The sequence below is a fragment of the Diuraphis noxia genome, unplaced genomic scaffold (genome assembly GCF_037042655.1).
Source record: "Diuraphis noxia isolate RWA-SAM2 unplaced genomic scaffold, SU_Dnox_SAM2 contig0010, whole genome shotgun sequence".
Taxonomy (NCBI): domain Eukaryota; kingdom Metazoa; phylum Arthropoda; class Insecta; order Hemiptera; family Aphididae; genus Diuraphis; species Diuraphis noxia.
In genome coordinates this window covers 2,664,621-2,681,907 of record NW_028301720.1, presented here as the reverse complement: position 1 = coordinate 2,681,907, position 17,287 = coordinate 2,664,621, and the positions used below count along the sequence as shown (strand labels likewise).

Below are 17,287 nucleotides of genomic sequence, written 5' to 3'. Positions count from 1 at the left end.
TAAATATTTTTGTTCTAAACAACAATTCAATTACATACATGTAATGACAATAGCATTTTAAGTTTTGAAAGTTTGTATATTTTTTATTAATTTGCAGCAATGCTTTTTCTTTTAGTTGCTGTAAAATTTTTTAGATTCTGAACGAAGTGATGAATGTATTGATTTTACATTGATGATGTGTGTTTTATTTTTTTTTTTTTGTGTCTGTGTACAGCATAACTAGTCGAAATAATGCTTCAATTTTAAACTTTGAGGGTGGTTTCCGATGTAAAATTGAATATCCATGGTGCATTATAGAGGTCAAAAGTAAATATTTTCCAACTGTTTTCAAAAAAATCGAGAAATACGAAAAAAAAAATGACAAAAAAACCGGAAACAAAAAAAAAAACACACATCATCATTGTAAAATCAATACATTCATCACTTCGTTCAGAATCTAAAATACAACACTAAGTTCTCCATTAGTTTTACTTCAAGTAGCTATAGATAAAACTCGAAACATCATTATAGAAAAATTTTAAGTGCGTTTGAATTTTAAATTTTTACGAAATAGCGTAACGATTTATCCTCAAACGATTTTAAATATTTGTTATTATTCAAAAAGTATAATTCGTAGATTCTTGAAAATTTCACAAGTTATTTAGATTGGCATTTTCTTTACATGATTTAATTTTCAAAATATTTTGACTTTTTTGACATATTTATAGATGTTCGGTACGAGTCGCTTTATCACAGGTAAAGCTAATAATTATTGTTCGTGATGGAGACCGGTCGGGTTATCTATATTTTTATATAATAAAGGCGACAATCACCGACGGTCTTTAACCAGCCGTTAGTCAGTCGCAAATAAAACTCGTACCGAAACGCACCGCACTCCGAAAAAACAAAAAAAAACAAACGAAAATAAATGATAAATTTAATTATTAAAAATACACCGTTGTATTCACCTTAACATTTGGTCCTTCGCCCGTGATCTGTGTATCAGTAAAAAAAAAAAGAGAAAATTCTCAACGCGTAAAGGTGCGGAATTGATGGTGTCGAAAAGCACCACGAGGTATCGTTGCGTTTAACCTCAAAAAATATTCAAGTTTTCACAAAATATAAAATATTCGGAGTAAAAAATAAATCGAAAGTGCGGCGAGTGCAAATACAGTATACGGCAGACCACTGACAGGCACGTGTTGTATAAATCCAGTGAAGGCTAACAGTCATCTACGTGAAGTGTAAGGTAAGGGCGTTATTAATATTATCCTATTATCTTATTAAAGTTCATCATAGTCTCTACCCGAACTCCAATATAGTAGCTACTGTTTACTACGTAGTACGTACTCTCGATAGTCACCACATTTGTAGAGCCGTATATCTCATAACACCGAAATGGGGGAAGTAGATAATCTGAACTTAAAAAGAGGGCAATTAAAAGCATCAATAACACGCTTTTGGAATATTTTACAAACCTCAAAGGTTGATCCAATCGAGATAAAAGCTCAACGAGAAAAAATCGAAGAGGTTTGGACGGAGTATGAACAGGTTCAATCACTAATAGAGATGCAGCAAGGAGTAGACATGGATGCGCAAAACGAGTATAGGACGATATTTGAGGATCTCTACTTTAAGTGTGTAGTGGCAGCGGAAAAAATAATTACGCCAACGGACAGCGTGGTGGAGAGTATAAAGGAAAATAGTGAAACAGGGCACGAAAAGAAAGTAATGTCAGCGGTTAAATTAGCGGCGTTAAATGTACCTACATTTAGCGGAAATTATTATGAATGGACGTCATTCTTCGATATATTTTCGGCATTAATTGACGAAAATAGTGCGCTAAGTTCAATAGAAAAATTTTTCTATTTGCGAGCGTCACTGTCAGGCGAAGCATTAACTTCAATACAGTGTTTAGAGACGACGGCAAATAATTATACGATGGCGTGGAAGTCGCTGGTTGAGCGCTATAATAATAAACGGGTATTAGTACAGGCACACGTAAAGGCAATATACGACCTTGAAGTAATGATAAACGAATCAGCGGCAAAATTAAGGCAATTTACGGACAAGGTGTGTGGACACATGCGTGCGTTAGAGGCACTAGGCGAACGACCGACGGATTGGGGCCCGTTACTAATACATTTAATCGCGATAAAACTTGATAAAACCACATTGAGAGATTGGGAATCAAAATCGTCGCATGATAAGGTTCCGGCCGTTTCAGAATTAATTAAATTTTTGGAATCGAAATTCAAAGTATTAGAAGCGATAGAGGTCGCAAAAAACATAGGTGTTCGAGCGCCAACGGAGCCAAATGCAAAAAAACGGCAGGAAAAAGGAAGTACGTCGCAATTATACGTGTCGACGTCGACATTGAAATGCTATGTGTGTGGACTAATGCATACGATTTATAAGTGCCCTACATTTTGCGGTTTAAATATAGCGGATAGAATAAAAAGAGTGACTGATCTGAATTTATGTAAAGTCTGCCTACGTAAACACGAAGGTAAAAACTGTAACGCACGGTTTTGTTTCAAATGTGCAAAGCCGCACAATAAGTTGTTGCACTTAGCCGGATCCGAAAATAAATCGACTGCAAACGAAGGAAAGCAAGGTCAAACGGCAAGTTCGACTATGGCCGTAGCGAACGAGAATAGTGAAGAGTCAAAGTCGTCCATAAGTGCGTACGCGTCGGTTGTAGCGGACGATCGTATTTTATTAGCAACAGCGATAATATTATTGCGAGACGATACGGGTAATTTAGTACCCGGGAGGGTACTACTAGACTCGGGGTCGCAGAGTAATTTAATTACTGAACAGATGGTTCAAATTTTACGATTGAAGAAAAGGCGAGTTCATCATAATTTATCGGGAATCGGAGATAGCGCGCAGACGGTGTCGTCGGTAGTGAATACGACAATCAGGTCAAATTATAGCGAGTTCACACTATCAACGTCGTTTCTGGTAGTAAAACGAATAACAACAAATATACCATCGAAATTGTATAAAGGAAATTACACGGTTCCTAATGGTATAAATTTAGCGGATCCAGCATTTTTAAAACCACAAAAAATAGATTTATTAATTGGGGCAAATCACTTTTTCGATTTAATGCAATCTGGACGGCTTAAACCAATAACAAACGGACCGGTGTTCCAAGAGACGTTCCTAGGATGGGTGGTGTCAGGTCCGATAGGGTTTCCAGAAAAATCCGAATATGAACACTCGTCTAGTGTGGTATGTTTATCGGTCAGTGAGACAGCGGAGACGGACTTAGAAAAATTAATCGCGACATTCTGGCGGCTCGAGGAGTATGAAGCAAAGAAAATATATACTTTAGAAGAAAAAACGTGCAAAAATGATTTTGACAAAAATGTTAAACGGGACGGCGATGGCAGGTTTATCGTGCATTTACCGTTTAAAAAAGACAAAACTAAACTAGGAAATTCATACGATATAGCGATGCGTCGACTATTATCACTCGAGAGGCGTTTCCAGAAAGACCCGAATTAAAGACGGAATATTGTAATTTTATGTCCGATTATGAAAAGCTGGGAAATATGGAACTTATCAACGATGATCATAACGGCAGTATCGAGGAGTCATATTATATACCACATCACGCGGTCCGTAATGAAAATAGTTCGACTACAAAATTACGCGTAGTGTTTGACGCGTCGTGTAGAACTAATAAGGGCGTCAGCTTTAATGACGTTTTAATGAAGGGGCCTATGATCCAAGATGAGTTGTTATACATCTTAGTACGTTTCCGGACGTATAATTACGTATTATCAGCCGATATTGAAAAAATGTATCGGCAGATTTTAGTTACCGAAAAGCATCGAAGTTACTAACGTGTGTTATGGCGAGCAGATACAACGCAACCGATACGAAGCTACCGGCTTAATACGTTAACGTACGGCACGGTGCCCGCTTCATATTTGGCAACAGCGTGTTTGGAAAAATTGGCGGAGACTGAATACGAAAATTATCCCGATGCGTGTTTGTCAATTACAAGAAATTTTTATATGGACGATTATCTCGGTGGCGCCATGTGTAAACCCGAAGCCATAAAATTGCGAGATAATGTTAATGCAATTATGAAGAGCGCGGGTTTGGTATTGCGCAAGTGGATATCCAACGATAAAGAATTAATTAACGACGTCCAGTGCAATAGCGGCGGCGTGCGGACTATGGGCGATAACGGATCAACCAAAATACTAGGCCTAAATTGGAATTCGGATAATGACGTGTTATTATACACCGTGCGCCAAATAGAAAATAACATTACAAAAACGACAAAACGAAAGATACTGTCCGAAATTGCGGCCATATTCGACCCGTTAGGATTGCTTGGTCCGGTTATAGTAAATGCCAAATCAATAATGCAAAGTCTGTGGCAAGTAAAGGCTGGTTGGGATGAGCCGCTACCGGAAGATATTCAAAACGAATGGCGTAAATGTCGAGACGGTTTACCACAATTAAACGAAATATCAATACCACGAAAAATAATTGGTGGAGGTATAAATATAGAATTTCAAATACATGGTTTTGCGGATGCGTCTCTAAAGGCATATGGCGCCTGTTTATATTTACGCGGTACCAATGTGACTGGAAATAGTGTTGTTAATTTAATTTGCGCAAAATCGAAAGTAGCGCCGTTGAAAGTTGTATCTCTACCACGGTTAGAGTTGTGCGCCGCACTATTGTTAGCTCGGCTAGCGAGCCGCGTAATTCCAAAATTAAATTTACCTATAGGTCGGCGCCAATTCTGGAGCGACTCAAATGTAGTTATTGCGTGGATATCATCGCCATCAACCCGATGGAGAACGTTTGTAGCCCATAGAGTGGGGGAGATACAAGAGTTGACATTATTTAGTGAATGGGCACACGTAGGTAGGCAAGATAATCCGGCTGACCTTATATCACGCGGATGTGAGGCAAAAGATATAGGGAAAGACGTTGTGGTGGCATGGCCCTAAATGGCTAAGCGAAGTCAGCACAGCATGGCCAAATACCGAATCGGGAACGTATAATGCTACAGATACGGATATACCTGAAGCAAAAGATAACGCCGTAACTACAAAAACGAGCAGTATAGTTTGTACAATGAAAGATGATTATTCAGTGTTATCAATATTATCAAAGCGATCTTCATTAAGTAAAATCATACGTATTACGGCGTATTTTTTACGGTGGAAAAGAAAAGAAAAAATGATTTTTGGTCCGTTGCGAGCTTTTGAAATAGAACACTGTAGTGATCCCTCACTAACGCCTATTATTTGAGTTCAGCGACGTTGGATTGACAATCAGGTTTTTCAAAGGAGACGGTGATAGAGTTACAAGTTACACAACGTTGAAAATGTTAAGTATTTTTATTAAAGTAAAATATAAAATTATTAAATTTGAGGACAGAACGTAAAGTATCTGCCCGAGAATTTAGTAGTAAAAATTGGAATGAACTTATGTATAGCGGCGTTGTTGAGGACAAGCCCAACGACTATACTAAGTTCTACATTGAGTGAGACACAAACTAATTCTAATTCTGCAATGGACCTAATCCTGTATTTATGCAGAATTTTTACACGGTAGAGATTGTAGGGAGTGGATCAAAGGAACCGCAAGGTGGTTGTTATTGTGAGTGTTTGGATTCCCAGTAATTCGGCGAGCCAACGCCCATACATTCGGCAATATTCTAATCTAATTTATTGCTCTGTTTTCGTACTTATTTGTAATCGATACGCGGTTGAATCTGGTATCGATAAAACTGTCATTCTCGAGGTCCAGGAAGACAGTAGTATAATTGTAGTGTGAATTGTAATTATAATATGTTAATGTAATTAAAAAAATAGTAGAGCGACTCCGTCGGTTTACTACAACACGCAAATCTCGTATTAATAAAAATAGTGCAGAAAGAACATTTCGAAAAAGAGATAAAGGCTTTAAGGGGAGGTATGCAAGTAGCCATGAACAGTAAATTATTTAGATTACGACCCTATTATGAGGATGAAGAAATTCTACGCGTAGGTGGTAGATTAAAAAATGCAATAACCTTGAACGTGTATCAGCGAAACCCGATAGTTCTACCTAGTGATAGCGCGTACACCCGATTGCTATTTCACAGTGAACACGTAAAACTGTTGCATAGTGGACCACAAGCGCTCGTAGCGTCGATCCGACAACGGTATTGGCCGTTGAACGCGCGTAATATCGCTCGTAATACCGTGCATAAATGTGTTACGTGTTTTAAATTAAAACCGGTTATCGTGCAGCCGATTATGGGCGATTTACCGCGCGACAGAGTGACGCCGAGTCGACCGTTTTCACGATGCGGTATCGACTTCGCTGGGCCGATAATGGTAAAAAGCAACTTGCGAAGAAAAGCAGCATGTACAAAGGGGTACATCGGAATATTTTTTTGTTTCGCGACAAAGGCTGTCCATATAGAATTGGTTAGTGACTTGACGACAAAAACGTTTTTACAGGCGTTAAACAGGTTTTTTGATCGTCGAGGTCGAAGTTCAGTCATATATTCTGATAACGCCACTAATTTTGTTAGAGCGCAAAGGCAACTCAAAGAAATATTTCAATTATTTCAATCCACGGATCACCAAAACGAAATTATGACAGTTCTCGCGGACAAAGGCGTCGAATGGAAGTGCATACCGCCACGTTCACCGCATTTCGGAGGGTTGTGGGAGGCGGCTGTAAAATCTATGAAGAGTTTACTATATAAAGTGTTAGGCGAGTCTAGGCTTACATATGAAGAAATGAGTACGGTACTGACCCGGGTAGAGGCTTGTTTAAATTCCCGTCCAATAACGCCAATGTCCTCTGATCCAGTCGATCTTTCTTTTTTAACGCCCGGGCATTTTTTAATTGGGGACGCTATAAATGCGATACCAGAGCCCGACGAAACAACCACACCTGATAACCGGTTGGACAGGTGGCGAAGAGTTACTAAATATTCTCAAACGCTATGTAATCGCTGGAGTACCGAATACCTTAATCAGCTTCAAGTAAGGGTTAAATGGGCAAGTACAATAAAAAATAATGGCCCGTCAATAAAAATCGGAACCGTGGTAATAATTCGAGACAGCAATTTACCCCCCTGCAGTGGCGGCTAGGACGGGTGGTCAAGCTAGAATCTGGCACTGATGGTGTGGTTCGGGCGGCGTCTGTTCAAACCAACAGTGGTGTATGGAAAACGGCTGTGCGGTTACTTTGTCCTCTGCCATTTGAAGGGAACACGAGTTAATCAATACCACACGGAGCCAGTAGTAATTGATATTAAATTTGTATTGTTTTCTTATTATTATATTTTTTTTTTGTCAAAGAGGCAGTTATGTCTATTGAGTTATTTATATACGATTTATTGGTATTGTTAAAATTATTAATTAGTGTAAATATGTTATATTCGATATCAATTTAATTAATGTATTATTTGTTATTTCATTGTAAATTTAGATTGAAAATTAATGTTTCAAGGCGGGCGGCTGTGTTCGGTACGAGTCGCTTTATCACAGGTAAAGCTAATAATTATTGTTCGTGATGGAGACCGGTCGGGTTATTTATATTTTTATATAATAAAGGCGACAATCACCGACGGTCTTTAACCAGCCGTTAGTCAGTCGCAAATAAAACTCGTACCGAAACGCACCGCACTCCGAAAAAACAAAAAAAAAAAAACGAAAATAAATGATAAATTTAATTATTAAAAATACACCGTTGTATTCACCTTAACAATAGACGACTGAATTTTTCAATTTGTCTGAAAATTTTTTTTTGAAATGTCGATAAAATTTTTTTGGTCCAATCAAAATACTTGAAAATTTAATACAAAGTTCCTCATAAGTTATTCTTATATTTACTAAAAAAATATAAGAATACATACACACAATTTTTTTTGTTAGCATTTAATAATATTAACTTTAAATTTTATAGCTCAATTCACTCAAATTTTTAAATTAACGGAAATTAATGTGTTTTGCTAAGCGTAAAATTTGACATGCTACGCGCTTGAGACAATAATGATTAATGTCACTGTAACATCCCCTAAGTTCTGTTATAAATGTACATTTTAAAGAAAACTATACTACTAGCCGAAAAGGAGGCCACCCATATTTAGGGTTATATTATGGATAGGTTGATAGATATTTAAATATTAAATATTAATTATTTTGTAATCGTTGGCAGTGCGCCAGTGCAACAAGTACCGGTTTACACTAACCGTTTGAAGTATACGCAGTATTGTATACAGACATACAGTATTGTTATTGTCTTATTCTGTGCCCTGTGGTATAATACGCGTATACGTATTCATAGATGCCCCGAGAATTGAAACCAAGATAGGCCAGTCAATAGGTAAGGTGACGTACACTCGTACGTCCATTTCTACTGTGAACAACTTTAGACTAATCCCTACTCCTACGAAATATACAAGCGAATATTACGGTACACGCCATAACTACAAATATCGCGCGGAGCGCTACGTAGCGGTACTCGCCATTCAGCGAGCAGCATATTTTGTACTGCAGTGAGCAATCTATAGTATTTATAATCAATGGTATACATTTATAAAATAACCACTTTTTTCTGTATTTCTTTAAAGCTATGTAAAAGAATTACAAAATTATTTATAAAAATTATTATACTTATGTAGGTAATAATTATTAATTATTTGATAATAACTCTAAATACTTAAACAGATATTTACAAGCATTTTAATATAAGTACTCTTCAATCAATTATTTAAAACAATTCTTAAAATACATAACATTATATATTAGAGGAAATACATTTACAACATTGGCTGGTACCCATAATGTAGAAATAATATTGTTTTGTTTTTTTTTTTAGAATAAGCCTCGGCAGCGAAGTCCACTGGTTGACATATAATATTATTATAATAAGTGCATAAATTAAGTTTCTAGATGTGTTTTATATAAAACTTTGGTTGTGAGCATTAAATGTTTGTATTCAATGCTATAATATAGTTACAGTGTATACTTAAATTACTAGCTACCAACTACAGTGTACAATTGATGTGTGTCAGTGTGTCACAAACATAACAATCTATGTGAAAAGTGCAGGCATAAAAAAATTAAACTTCAATATTACTAATGTTTAATATATAATATTATTATGTTTAACTTCTGATATTGTTTCATTCTTTAGCGTAGAACCATAAAAAACCACGAAAAATGATTAAATTAAGTGTAGTAAATAAAATATATTATACTGTAACTGCAGGGCCAGCGTTAGGGGTGGGTGACCTGGGCCAACGCCAAGGGCGCTTGTTAATAGGGGGCGCACAGTGGTAGGAATTGAGGTTTTACCGCGACAAAAATAAAAAATATATATATAAAAATATAGATAAAAACTACGTACATAACATTTGTTATTATCTACTGGTTTTAAAATAGATCCTTATCTAAAGTTATATCAATACTATTAGTAACCAGAGCGACGCCGCGACGGAATAATCATCATTACCTAGCTATTTTCTATATAGTACACACGGTCAATGTTAATGCTTGTTTTCAGTTTTACGAAATCTAAAATTATTAAGTTTATTGAGTTTATTTATTTTATACCATGGAAGCTACTGGACAAGGTATGTAATAGTTAATAATAATTTAATTAACCCTTCAATTAAAAATTAAATATTAAAACTGCAATTACGAAATATCAAAATAAATTATTTATTTTATAATTAAATTGATCTTAAAAAAAAATAGCGTAAATTAGCCCGGGCGCCTCAATGATATATTGTTAAAACTTAAAACTGAAAAAAATATAGTAATATAGTTCTAATATTCTATTCATTCTATTGATTATTATTTATTATGTAATTATGGTAGGTATAATATGATAATTTAGTCTATAGGTGATAAATGATTATTATTTTAATTCGCATGACATGCAGGTCTTCGTCACGAAGCACAATGTTTAGCCGATAACCTATGTGAATTTTAATTTCTTATATCACTTGTGGTTTGGTACGATTTACTATTTCAAATCAATGTAGCCAGTAAAGCAATGCAAGGAATCACTATGGAAATAATCACAGCAACTTCAATTTTTAAAGGTTGTTTGAATTATATTATTTCTTATCGAAACACAGGATATATTACCGCAGTTTCATCTGCTAAAGACATCGCTGAAACTTTAAATGTGGAACCAAGTTTCAAACCCAAAAGACGTAGACTAACTAAAAGACAATTTCAATATGAAAGCTTAGACAATTATGAACCTACCCTAGAAGAGGAATTTAAAAGAGATTTTTTCTATTGTCTTATAGATACAAGTATAACATCAATACAGTCACGTTTTGAACAGTTGGAAGCTTATAAAAATACATGGGGATTCTTATATAATATTTCTGATTTGCCTGAACATGATACTTTGGTAAACATTGTATGGATTTACATAATACACTTAAAAATGAAGACCAAAATGATATCAACGGAATAGATTTATGTGTTTAGTTAGAACATATTAAAACTATATTACCAAAAGATGTATCTTCTCTAAAAGCAGTATTGGAATATATGTTACAATCTAATACATCTGATCTATTCCCAAACATCTGGATATCCTTAATAATTTTACCAACAATTCCTATTACTGTTGCCAGTGGTGAGAGAAGTTTTTCAAAATTAAAACGTATTAAAACGTATCTGCGTTCGACATTCGGAAACGAAAAGCTGACATCTCTAGCAATATTCTTTCTATTGAAAATGAAATAGCTCAAAGGATGGATTTCTCAGAAATTATTAAAAATTTTGCAAAATCAAAAGCAAGAAAAGTTTTTATCAAGGTTTAGAAACTTCTTTTTTTTATTAAAATTAATATAAATAAATAACTAAATGTTAATTGTAATATGATATGATTTATTTTTATTGTTTTTTTTTTTAATGAAATAATACAATATATGTTTATTTATAAGTAGTACAATAAGCATTAGTGATGTTTTTTAAATATGATTTGTTGACGTAAGTAACGAAACTATAAAATCATGGCACTTGAATTTTTAATTTAAAATAAAACGACTACTATTTATATGTGGAGGGGCGCATATTTGTTTACTCGCCCAGGGCGCCAACGACTCTACCGCCGGCACTGTGTAATTGATTTTGATAATAAATCTCATAATATTATTATCCATATTATGTAGGTGATAAGCGATAATAGAGGGGCCCAAGCACTACGTGTTTGTCGCTTGGTAATAACAACTTTTATCAGTGTCGGCTATACCCTAAAAAAGGCACTTGGCCAATACACTTTTATCAATAAATATCACTTATACCGAAAAATGCCAAAAACAATAATCAATTATCTCATTACTAAATTGTCATACGAACACTAACGCTCGTGTGCAAGATTGCTTTAAATGTTGGTTTTCTCGTAGTATACATCATGTCGCTTAGCCACTTTTGCCTTATACCAGTCGATATAAGTATGAATATGTTACAACTAAGAACTTTATTTCAAAATTAAGTTCAAATGATTTTTTTACCCTAATTATTATGTTTCGAAAATTATATTCTACCGAGAAGCATGAAAATTCATTGCGAACATTTCTAATAAATCACTTGATTTTCCACTTTAATCATATCATTTGATGAATATTTTATAATTATTAAATATTATATTATACACTTAATAATTATTATCGGATATTCTCTGTCGATTATAGGACCAGGTAAGTTGATTTAATTATAAATAATTTTTAAATTTTATACAATTTATATTATGAATCTTAAATAAGTTTAAAGTTTAATCTTATATATAAACAGTTAATATATTATGTTCAACATAATTTAAATAAGAAGTGTAATTTTATTTTTTAAATATCTGCATTCTATTTTTCGAGTTTTAAAAAAAAAAACTGTTAGTTATAATCTATTATAATTAAATATTAACCTTAAACTACGTATTTATAATGTTTAATTCTATGCTTGGCCTGATAGTAGACATATAAGTATGAATATGTTATGACTAAAATCTCTATTTCAAATAAATCACTTGATTTTCCACTTTAATCATAACATTTGATGAATATTTTATAAATATAAAAATTATTATACACTTATTAATAATTATTATCTGGTATTCTCTGTCTATAATAGATAAAAGTAAGATGATTTAATTTTAAATAATTATTTAATTTTACACGATTTATAATTTGCATCTAAATTATGTTTAAATCTTAATCTTATGTTTATATTATATCCAAAATAATTTCAATGATTAGTGTGATTTTTTTTTAATGATCTGCATTCCATTTTCCGAGAATCTAAAAAAAAAGCCGTTAGTTATAATCTATTATAATTAAATAATAACCTTAAATTACGTATTTATAATGTTTAATTCTATGCTTGGCCTGATAGTAAACATATATGAACGAATATGTTATAACCAAGAATTCTACTTCAAATTAAGTTAAAATGATATTTCTACCCTAATTATTATGTTTCAAAATTTACATTCTACCAAAAAACTTGAAAATTCATTGCAAACATTTCAATTAAATCACTTGATTTTCCACTTTAATCATAACATTTGATGAATATTTTAAAATATATTATACACTTATTAATTATTATTGGGTTTCTCTGATTATTATAGCGATATGTAAGTTGATTTAATTTTAAATAATTATTTAATATTATACGATTTATAGTTCACATTTTAAATATGTTTAAAGTTTAATCTTATGTTTATACAGGGTGATTGATTAAACGTAAAACACTCATTATCTCAAAAAGTATTCACTTTTTTCAATTTTTTTTTTTTCAAAATTTTAGATTTACGCTGTTCTAGAATTATATAATTATTTAATATTTTTCAACCTTATATTTATTAGGTAAACCACCATCAACTTTTGATTTTCAAATGGCAACCCATACTGAAAATTTAATAATTTAGTAAGGCTTTTTTTCTTATGAATTATCACGTTTAAATTTTCATTTTTCGTTTATCCGTTGACGAGATACAACTCCTCAAAGTTGGGGTGTTTTGGGAGGTGTTTGTGTGTAAATGCGTTATACCTAGTCAGCACTGTAGACTGCAGTTATTAGGATTTTTGTGCTCCAGCGTAAAAAATAATTAACTATTCAAATCAATTCAGTAAGTACGATAGTTAAGCCTAAGTTGTGCCCCAAAATACCCCATTATGTTGCACAAGTTCTCCCCCACGCTAATAGTACGACTGATCATGATATTATTGATATACTTATCGCTTATAAAGACCAGAAGTTACAAGTAATAAATTCGATACCGAAGATATGGTGATAAATGATTATCAGTGTATAGGTATACTTCCGACAATAACATTTATTGTTATACATACATATTATAAGTAATTGGATTACTGGACTATCACGTCTTGTCACATGTAATCCCACGAGAGGATCAAGAGCAAAATTCAGCGACCAATCAGAAAGTAAGGATTATTATCATATTATCATATAATCATATCATATAATACATTACCCGCTCATTTTTAAAAATAAATATTTAAAAACAAAATAAGTAAAAACAAGTAAGGATTATTACCATATATTCATATAATAATTAAGGAATATACTATTTACTCAAATACTTTACCATACTGGACTACAGTGTAATTTAAACTGAGAATAAAATATAATAATAATAAAATAATAATTAATATGTATGATCATTTGAATTATGGACGTGTAATATTTTTCGTTCAGCATAGAGCCTTCCAATAAAAAAATTGATAAACAGCTTCGACTTATAACAAAAAAAAATAATTATAAATCTCAACTTCAAAGTATTACCACTGAACGTGAAAAAATTGAAATTAAACAAAGTTTTAAAAATACTCCAGCAGTAGGAGCTGAACGAAAAATATTACACATCCATAATTCAAATGACCATAAATATTAATTATTATATTATATTTTATCCTCAGTTTAAATTACACTGTAGTAATTTAATATATTTCTATTTAATATACCAATAATAACATTAATTATAAGAAAGCGCATATTACATACATTATACCTACTTAGCATAATCATTAGACTCCACAGAGCCCTATGAATTATGATTACCTGTCAATGTATCTTAGATACTATATTTACACTACCTACCTAGACAATTAAACAGCAGCTTAATTAAATAATGGTTTTCACACTATACAGTATACATTATTAGTAAGTATTAGGTATAATATAAAATCTCCATTAACCATTATCAATATTATAATAAAAGAGAGAACTTTTATTTAAAAGATTTATTCAATATATTGTTTAATATATCTTCTAATGATTTTAAATAAAGAATTGATTCATTCATATCCCTTAGTGGTATATACATTTTTAAATGTTCTGCAATTAATAGATACTTGCAATATTTAAATATAAGACCAACATCATAATGAATAATAAAAATAAAAGGTGATATAATCATGACTCTAAAAGATCTATTCGATAAATAAGATATTATTACTACCTATTTTACCTACCATTTAGAGCTTTAAAACATGTTCTTTTGTTAAAACGATTTTGTGGTACTCTTCAACATGTTTTCGTAGCAATGCATATCCGCTGAATAATTGTCCAAATTTATTGTCTGGGCATTTTATTGATATTTTCTACAAAGATTCCACTGCCGCACTTCTTTCTGTGTGCTACTAAATTCCGATGGTAACCAAAAACATTTTTACATATATTGCACGTAAGTGAAGACGTAGGCGACATTATATAAACTGTACTTAGGCGACACTTAAATTGATTTTAAGTAACACTTATATGGTTGTGCATACGAGTACCTAACAATATTATAAAGTTGCAGTGTATGCATATGAAATAATAAATAATAATTTACAAGATATTATGAACAAGCGTCAAGCTGTACAAAGGAAATTAATAATATTTAATATATATAACAACACTAATAACATTCATAAACTTAATGATCAACCATCAACTTTTTATACTAATACTATAAAAATACTAGTTAGTTCATATTTATTTAATCGTTGTACACTCAATTTACAATTCTGAATAAACTATACTAACAAATTTAAATAAGATTTTAAACAGGTAAATTTTACATTACCTATGATAAATAAATTGGCTCTTAACTAATTTTATTCATGACCAATTGTCCCTCATTTTATAACAATTTTCAGTGACGCTGAACCCTATGATAAATATTCAACTAGCTATTTTAACTTAAATGGGTGATTGGTTAGTGCGTAAAAATAATGATTTATATTTTGTGCATATTAATGATCTTAATCCTGCCTCAAAAAAGATAAGTTTCTGTATTAATAATTGAGAAAAACTCGTCTTTTGGATGTCTTGGTTTGTATAAAGAGTACATAAAATGTGTAGTTATAATTCAAAACTACATAAAATTAAACATCAATATTTTGTTTTGTAGTAAGAGTAAATTATACTCCCCCCCTTACAAGTACAATATTAAGGCTGATATTTAGATATTGTTGCCTTTTAAAATATTTTTCGCTTAACTAAGTTTTAGGACTTCAGCGTCACTGTTAATATTATGAACCATTAAAAAATTTTACTTTCATTTATAAGCCCAGGACTATGAAAAATCTATTCCAAAATGATGATACAGTTAAATCAAAATTGTCGTTTTGCAGTTTTGCAAAATATGAGTAAAGATATAACATGTATTCAAAAAATTGAAACCAACTTTCCAATAACCCCAGACTTAAAACATAAGTAAAATTTTTAAAATGCTGTTAATAATATTTTAACTCGAATTTAGTACAAATTACTATTTAATGACAACACCAATCATTGACAGAAAGAATTTATATTGAGCCATTACTTAGTATATTAATTTATATACATGTATATACATATTATATGTATGTATAATAATAATTAATCTCATACCTAATAACTATTATTTTTTTTTTTTTTTATTTGCTTTACACAATTTATATGTGTAGGTATGTGTGTTAAACACAAGATACATTTATCTTTTAAGTTGTAATGATTGATGTTGTCACCTCACTTAAATTAATTATAAAATAACATACAAATTATAAAACATAAAGTGTTAATTAACACTAGCAAAATTTTTAGTTTTCAATAAATATCATTGGTTATGTGAAGTTAGTTGTCCAAATAGATTTTTTTCCACTTCTTGCAATTATTAACTTGATTACACCTAAACAATTTATTTGTCATTATAATAATTAAATAATATTACAGTTAAACAAATTTATACTTACTTAATTTATTTTGTAGTCATATTTAAATCCAATACGTGAGACAATATTTATTTTTTTCACTGTTACCAAAATATTGGTATTTTTAAATGTAATTAGAAATAGCAGTATGAATATCATTTTAACATGGAGAATATTCCAACTTGTATGTGATAGTAGATTTAATTATGGTATATTCAAATTGCGATTTGAAATCATAATATATTATGTGTATGAAATACATTTAAACAACAATAATTGTAGATGTATAAATGATTAAACTGAAATCAAAATGTTTTAACTTAATGATATATGCATTGTATTATTTATTTAATTGTAGAAACTTCTAACTAGTAAAACTTACCAACAAATTGTACATAATATTATTTATATTATGTACCTACTCGTCAAGTATCCAATTTTCATGTGATTCACCAATTTAGGTAATTTCTTATTTAATTAAATTATTAAATAAAATACAATATGTGGTAGATAAGAAAAGATATATTCAAGAACTTTGTATAATGTTTATATTAAACTTGAACTTTATTATAACCTAATAAGTGCATTATTAAAATTTAAACACTTAAAAATGATAAATATTAAAAAGTAAAACTTTATTAACATTAACGACTCGATTCGAGGCAATTCAATAATTATTCAATCTTATAATCACATCGTGCTTATAATCTTAAAAGTTTATAACATAACCGTTTATCAGAATATACTCAACGTATTGCCATGTGCTTCACGATAACCAAGTATTGGGTATAATTTTATATCATGTACCTAACCATGAACTATGATATCTGTAATCGTGCACAGAATAATACAAATAACAGCTGATGTGAAAATACGTAATACGGCTGTTATTAATGGTCTGATAATACATTATGTATGATATGAAAATACGTCATTGTAGTGAGTAGGTCACGATTTAAGATATACAGGTTACTCAACGAAACTAATTTTTTGGTGCGCTTAAAATTAACGATATTGTCATAGCAAGAATAACAGTTAGCGCTTTTGCATTTTAGTGATTTATCCTGGTACTACAAAGAACATCATTATCAATAATATCAA

The 17,287-nt window shown here is 31.5% G+C and overlaps 4 protein-coding genes across 4 annotated transcripts; all 4 read left to right on the top strand.

Moving 5' to 3' along the window:
* Window positions 1–1,377: 1,377 nt before the first annotated feature.
* Window positions 1,378–3,836, top strand: LOC149054155 (uncharacterized). The gene is made up of 2 exons (XM_089230608.1): window positions 1,378–3,219; window positions 3,534–3,836. The coding sequence occupies exons 1-2, from the start codon at window positions 1,378–1,380 to the stop codon at window positions 3,834–3,836; spliced, it is 2,145 nt and encodes a 714-aa protein (XP_089086734.1).
* A 174-nt stretch (window positions 3,837–4,010) lies between these two features.
* LOC149054154 (uncharacterized) lies at window positions 4,011–4,964 on the top strand. The gene has a single exon (XM_089230607.1). It carries the CDS (start codon window positions 4,011–4,013, stop codon window positions 4,962–4,964), a length of 954 nt encoding a protein of 317 aa, XP_089086733.1.
* A 984-nt stretch (window positions 4,965–5,948) lies between these two features.
* LOC149054153 (uncharacterized) lies at window positions 5,949–7,109 on the top strand. The gene has a single exon (XM_089230606.1). It carries the CDS (start codon window positions 5,949–5,951, stop codon window positions 7,107–7,109), a length of 1,161 nt encoding a protein of 386 aa, XP_089086732.1.
* Window positions 7,110–9,579: 2,470 nt separating this feature from the next.
* On the top strand, window positions 9,580–15,714 carry LOC149054152 (uncharacterized). The gene is made up of 4 exons (XM_089230605.1): window positions 9,580–9,598; window positions 10,109–10,392; window positions 10,473–10,623; window positions 15,629–15,714. The coding sequence occupies exons 1-4, from the start codon at window positions 9,580–9,582 to the stop codon at window positions 15,712–15,714; spliced, it is 540 nt and encodes a 179-aa protein (XP_089086731.1).
* The last annotated feature ends 1,573 nt before the right edge of the window (window positions 15,715–17,287 follow it).

Excerpts from the sequence above, each read along its gene's own strand:
- LOC149054155 (XM_089230608.1), top strand. The coding sequence starts at position 1,378 with ATGGGGGAAGTAGATAATCTGAACTTAAAAAGAGGGCAATTAAAAGCA. Across the intron at positions 3,220-3,533 it reads ATGAACACTCGTCTAGTGTG|CTGGGAAATATGGAACTTAT; the intron begins GTATGTTTATCG and ends GATTATGAAAAG.
- LOC149054154 (XM_089230607.1), top strand. The coding sequence starts at position 4,011 with ATGGACGATTATCTCGGTGGCGCCATGTGTAAACCCGAAGCCATAAAA.
- LOC149054153 (XM_089230606.1), top strand. The coding sequence starts at position 5,949 with ATGAACAGTAAATTATTTAGATTACGACCCTATTATGAGGATGAAGAA.
- LOC149054152 (XM_089230605.1), top strand. Across the intron at positions 10,393-10,472 it reads TGCCTGAACATGATACTTTG|TTAGAACATATTAAAACTAT; the intron begins GTAAACATTGTA and ends TTATGTGTTTAG. Across the intron at positions 10,624-15,628 it reads TCCTATTACTGTTGCCAGTG|TTTTGCAAAATATGAGTAAA; the intron begins GTGAGAGAAGTT and ends GTCGTTTTGCAG.